At 37.8% G+C, this 6,707-nt stretch overlaps 1 protein-coding gene across 1 annotated transcript; it reads right to left on the bottom strand.

Moving 5' to 3' along the window:
* Positions 1-2,061: 2,061 nt before the first annotated feature.
* Positions 2,062-2,658, bottom strand: LOC131850017 (uncharacterized). Its single transcript, XM_059200164.1, has one exon. It carries the CDS (start codon positions 2,656-2,658, stop codon positions 2,062-2,064), a length of 597 nt encoding a protein of 198 aa, XP_059056147.1.
* Between the last annotated feature and the right edge of the window lie 4,049 nt (positions 2,659-6,707).

The following is a 6,707-nucleotide window of genomic DNA, read 5'->3' as shown; positions in this document are numbered from 1 at the left end:
TCAACGGAGTAAAATTTAAAAAATGTGCGGGTGTTAGTGCAAGCGGCTCTGACGGATCATTAGATAAAGTCCGCCATAATGGTCGAGTATTCATGATTGCCTCTACTTGCGTGAGTACCGTAATCATTTCCTCAAATTGATAAAACTTGAACCCCAACGACCCTGAACAAATGCGTTTTCAAACTTTTTATATTAGTCTCCCATTACCTCCGAAGTGACTAGCAGCGGGAGTTTGAGAAACCAAGTCAGGCGGTTTTCTGACAAGACGTGCGCAAATTCGGTGTTAAAATGTTTATAAAAATGCGTGAAGTTCCGAAAGCGTGCGTTTTGCTCCAATATAATTAGTGCCATTATCGGAGTAGATATGAGCTACAGGACCACGACGAGATAAAAACCGTTTAAGATGACATGAAACTTGCTTACTTAAATTCCTGCCAATTCTATATGGACGGCGCGGGTTGTTAAACAAACGAATAAACAAATATAAGCTTTAGTAGACCGTATGCCACGACCACGTGTTATAGTTATTTTGAAAGGACCAGCATAATCGGTACCTGTGTACATGAATGGTTTTAATGTTTCAAGAACACGACAGGGTTTGTGATCTGACATTTCTGGAAATGTCGATTTCGGACGAAGAAAACAAGGTACACATTTGTGCACTCTGTGGCGAATCAAGTTGCGGGCAGATAAAATCCAATATTTCTGCCTTAAAATAGACATCAGTAAATCAGGACCAGCATGACAATTAACTTTATGGTGATAGTCTACTAATAAATCCAATATATGATGTTTCCGGGGAAGAACAATAGGGTGTTTCTGATCAAAATTCAAGTTCGAATTTCTCAAACGACCACCGACTCTAATTATACCTTCTAGAATGAAGGGTTTGAGTCGCTGAAGTGATCGGGAACAAAATTTTCCATTTTGTAAATTGTTAATTTCCCCATGAAAATACAAAGCCTGTAATTCTCGAAGGATTACAAGTTCTGCGTAATCTAAATCTGCTGCGGTTATGAATTTTAGCGGGGTTAATAATTTTGCGAAACGACAGACATAAACTACGCAGCGAAGAAGCTTGGACCAAGAAGAAAAGCGATTTGCCAGAGCGATGAAAACCGATTCTTCTGGCGGTGTACGAGTAACAAAGGAGAGTTTCTTCTCCTCAGGCGGGTCCATAACAGCAGAAGGATTGAAAGTGGTGACTGGCCATTCCGAAAAGGTGGATTTAGCCCACTGCGGGCCGTTGAACCATAGGGGGTGGTGAATTATTTGGGCAGGAGTAAGCCCTCGCGATAGACAGTCGGCTGGATTGTCCGAACCAGACACGTGATAAAAATTTAGTGCGGTGAAAGCATTGAATTTTAGAAACTCTATTCGCGACAAAAGTATCCCACCTGTGGGGCGATGCGTGGATCCAACATAAAGCAACTGTTGAATCAGAAAATGCGTGTATTGCCTTAATTGGATAGCGGTTGTTAACAGCGGTAACAATATTATTAATTAAATTAGCGAGCAAAAGCGCTGCGCAAAGTTCGAGTCTACCAACGACACGACCTTGAATAACCTTAGATTTTGCACTTCATTCTCGACGTGGAAGTTAAGCCTTTTCATAATGATGTTCACCACACTGCGTTTTGTGATGTCAACATGGCGCTGTAATTTAATTTGATCTAGACTAACTTCAGGGGGGGCGTCGTCCCAATCGCAGTTGCATAACCATAACTCTTTGACAAGAAGTTTGGCAAATAATATAACGGGTGCTACGAAACCCATTACATCCCACATAAAATGGTGCGTTTTGTACACTTTTCAGCGGGCGTGCAAATTTTTAAACTAAATAAATCTGAGCTAAGACCAGCACAGACCCAGAATTTTTGCGTATCAGACACATCGAATTCTACGACCGACGAAAGTCGATGTGTTGACGGAATGGAATTTAAAACTACTTGCGAATTGCTCGTCCATTTGACAAGATCAAATTGTCCGGCCTTCATGAGTGAGATGATCTCAGCAGCTGTGACGATAGCCTCATCTTCACTATCTAGACAATATACTAAATCATCCATGTACATTTTGGGAACGATCTGCTCGATTTGAGTCCAAAACAAACGCGATTAAACTGATAAACCTGGAGAGGTTCGTCAGGCGAAAATCTATACAATATGCGTTGAAATATTCACTCTCTCTAATACGAATGCAAAGAAACATTTGCCTAATATCGGCAGAGAGAGCTACTGAAAATAATCTGAAGTTAACTATAATATCAAATAAATTGCGTTGTAAATTCTGTCCATTATAAAGAAGATCGTTGAGAGATACGGACGTGCTAGTTTTAGCGCTAGCATTGAGTACGACGCGCAATTTAGACGTGATTTCATTAACGGGTGCGGGTGAAATATAACTCTTATCTAAATACTCCGTAATGACGTCATCATAGGCTTGCTTGAGTTCAGGCGAAGCCTGCATTTTGCGTTCGAGACAAAAGAAACATTTCTCGGCTAATCGACGCGAGTCGCCAAGAGAATGTGCATTACCCTTGAAGGGAAGCGCGACGGTATAACGACCGTCGTCCTCGCGAGTGGTAGTGCCAGCATAAATAGCTTCACACTCCTTGTCGTCCGGGCTGAGAATCGGTGCAACATTCACCTCTTCCATTTCCCAGAATCTACATAGAACGGATTCCATCGTTCGGTAACACAACAATGCGCGGTGGTAGTGTAATTACAATTATCTAACATATTAATAGCGGGAGCTGAACCTACAATAACAAAGCCTAATACGGTCTCAATAGCATACAAGACGTAATCAAATAGGCTTAACATGTCAATGTTCCCAGGAGTAGCGTAACTATCATCGGCTAAAGGCAAATTTTTAAAATTTGAAAATAATGAAATATCGACACTAACAGTCGGTAAACGTTCGTTATTTTATCTACAATAAGGATATATCAAATTTAATATTACGATTAAACCGTGAAAAGAATTTTATATGTACAGAACCCTGTGTGGCCTTTGTTGTCCCTCCTATACCTTTAATCGAAAAGGTTGTATTCTGTATACATTGCAATCCCAAGCGATTACAACAATCCCTAGTTACAAAATTACTTTGAGAAGCACTGTCCAATAATGCTCTAATATAATGTTCGTTACCGTCTCTATCGATCATTAAAACACGAGCGGTGGCTAACAATACTGTAGTAGGTACGCGAGGCATATTTTTATTAACATTGTCTGATAACGTGCATAATGCTACGTCTTCCGATGCGCGGGATACGACGGGTGTCGGCGGGGGTGAGTGCGGGGCGCGGTCCGTGCAAGGAGCCGGTCGGCATACCAACAGCGGGCTGCGTGTGCGACGAGTGCGACGATAGATCCACTACGCGTGACGTAGTCGCTGTGACCGAACTACCACGGAGTATGTTCGCGGTGGAGGTGGCATTATGGAGCATAGTATGATGTTTTGAGTCACATTTGTGACATCGACTATTTGAGTTACAATTAAATACACGGTGATTTTTACTTAGACAATTAATACAGTAGGAATAGATTTAACAAATCGGAAACGATCATTAGGCGTTAAATTTCGAAAACCTGGACATTCATATAAATGTATGTTTTATGTTACACAATGAGCACTTAGGCTGCGGATTAGCGGTTGTAGTATAAGAGTATGTAGATTTATGTTGCATATCGATGCCGCATCCATACGACGATCGACAACTTTCTTAGTATTAAGAAGTGCGTTGCAATATTTTAATGTGATCGCGCACAAATGACACTAATGTATCGAAAGATGGGATGTCGGATCCCCGTTTATCTAGTTCGAAAGCGCGGGCGGTTTCGGAATCTAACGCGGTATACAAAAATATAAAATCCGAAAGATTATTAATTATTATTAATTTATCGAGAAATTGTTCTAATTTATATTTGATGAATGAAAACTTCATTTCGAATATTTGATCCAGGTATGATGATGCGAGCAGTCTCTTATCTTCATACTTACTAATTAAAGCATCTAAAATGACCTTATAATTTTCAGAACAAGGGTTTATACCGGCAAATACAGAACGAGCTTTACCTGTCAGTTTACCCATCAAATAATGTAATTTTTCCGAATCTGACAATCTAGGATTGTCATGAACTATGCTTTTGTAAGCTGTATAGAATAAAGACCAGGATCTCAGATCTCCTGAGTATTCCGGAATTGGTAGGGGGGCAGACGAGGCCTGTCCTCATCCCTATTATGCTGATGATGTTTGACATCAGGCGGTACCTTTCTACGTACAAATCATCAAATGCCATGAGCGGTATAATTAATAACATATTTAGGATTCAATTTAGATTCTAAAGTATTTATTTTATCTAACATAGTTTCGAAATCCGAGCGTAATTTGTCAACTGTTTCGATCTCACACAAGAATGTTTCTCTTTCATATTCACTAGAAAGATTGAGTACTGTAATACGAGAAAACATTAAATCCTTTTTAGCGAGTAACAGGGGTAACTGATTGACATCCGACATGATGAACAACCTATAAATACAAAAACTTGTTTGTACTAATAAATATATAAGAAAGCGGTGCGGTGGAGAACAGATAAATACCTACACAAGTTACGTGCGGTGCGGTACGGTACGGTGCGGTGCGGTGCGGTGCGGTGCGGTGCAATGAGAGCCGGCAGTACACAATGTACTTACAATTAAAATACGAAATAATAAACCACAACGTACTCGTGATAAGAATCTGTCAAATATTTATATTAAACAAAGCGATGTCTGTTTATTACAGCGTAAGCAATGTCTTGCAGCGAACTAAATTCAAAGTCTATGCCGCTACATTCAATAGTAGACCGGTAGAAAGCGATAATATTAAGCTATAATATCGTATGCGTCTCAGCCTACCCTAAGGGGGCCTGAGGATATCAATATGTAGGTAGATAGACTTGGCGCGAAAGTAATTGATAACTACGAATATAAATGCGGTGACTACAAAATAAAGTTGTTTTACCTATAGTTAGGTTAAAACAATGCAGTATTACAACAAATCGTAAATACCTACTATTACTTACGATGCGAAATTGAGTTGACACGGAATTTGATATGAATCTATCAGGTAGTTGTACCTACATGTACCTACGAGATTCTAGAAACATCGATATAACGAAATAAAGAAAATGATGTAGTAAAATACAAATTAATTGTATGCGTTTGTATATACCTATAAAATATCTAGTGTGGTTTAACCAAATAATTAAATATTCGGCTCGAAATGGACCACTAAAATAATGGCGGCGCGGGTGAAATAAATATTGTTTGATTTTGATTTAAGTGGACTGTATCTAAATAATCTGACGGGTACGTGGATTGACACGATACACTGTTATTGGTGATTGAGAACTGCTTGTGAGGATGGAACACAAAGAAAGACATTCTGGTAAGGAAGGAGGCACAGTACCTTATTTGTACAGTGCGGCGGCTATCGGTGTCTCCAGGTCCCAGCTACTTGCTTCACAACAATGGCACAAACACAATGGTCTTAAACACACTAGAGCGATGCGGTGGATTAAAATGTTTAGTAATTATCACGAATTACAAAAAACTTGATCTTAAGCGCGATCAAGGCGGGAATTCAATGTCAACTTCAGCGTTCAATTTTACAGTGACGCGCGAGCGCGATATATACTTTCGATACAAGCGAATCTTCTCGCTCGCACTTAAAACAAAGGTATATGCGGGAATAGGAGAGGATAAAGGAATTAGTGTAGTGCCAATCCTTAGAAAATTAACGTTTCGTACCACGCTAAATTATTTATTTGAACAAACTATTACTAATAATAATTATACAATGATAAACAAAAATGTAATGTTATATGGCGCAACCAAATACTAAGTTGACTTTGTAAAAACAAACAAGAAATATCTATCGTACCTAATCTACCACTGAGTGTACATTATATTGTAATAGTTGATTGAATTGAATCGAATGTTCTCGAAATGTAAATCAAGATTTACCTTCATACCTTCTTAACTCTACGTAGACCTTTAGTTGTAAAAGTCATTAAATATAATACATAAATCAACCCCGCTCCTTATTCAAACACTATTTTTTGGGTATAATTGTATAATTTTAAGCTATAATGGAATTGCGCAGAATGCCTAAGTTATTTAAGATTTTTGGTAACAAGGCGTAAATATAGCTATAATATATTATTTATGAAAGTAATAGTCATTCTGCTCACGTACAGTCAAACCCTTAAGTTGTAGAGCAGTGTGTTACTGTTTTGGTATTTCTTATTGTGTATATTTTAGTAAAAAACTGATTTAGAAAGTACTGACACGTGTTATAAATTTTCTAAATAATAAAATACAATAATCAAATACATTTGCGACTAATTCCAAATATATTTTTGATATTCGTACTAAATAAATATTGTCCTATTTTTTTGTACCTAAGTATTATATGTACAGAATAGATTTCTTTCGACCGACAATTCTGTTCATACAACATGTTGTTTGTTTGGTTATAATGTTATATTTTTTTATTTTTAATATAAGAATAAGTAAACATATTACTTGTAACGTAATTAATATATTATACGACTGCTATAATATGTACTAGATTTATTACATGTAGTAGGTAGGTAATTAATTTTATATCCTATATATTAATATTAGGATTGATACTAATATTCCTTGACCATCGTGTA

The sequence above is a fragment of the Achroia grisella genome, unplaced genomic scaffold, assembly GCF_030625045.1.
Source record: "Achroia grisella isolate CSIRO2021 unplaced genomic scaffold, CSIRO_AGI_Agris_v1 utg676, whole genome shotgun sequence".
In the NCBI taxonomy this organism is placed as follows: Eukaryota; Metazoa; Arthropoda; class Insecta; order Lepidoptera; family Pyralidae; genus Achroia; species Achroia grisella.
The sequence above is the reverse complement of the archived record's forward strand: the minus strand, read 5'-3'. Positions and strand labels throughout refer to the sequence as shown.

Coding starts and splice junctions, on each gene's coding strand:
- LOC131850017 (XM_059200164.1), bottom strand. CDS start 2,658: ATGGAAGAGGTGAATGTTGCACCGATTCTCAGCCCGGACGACAAGGAG.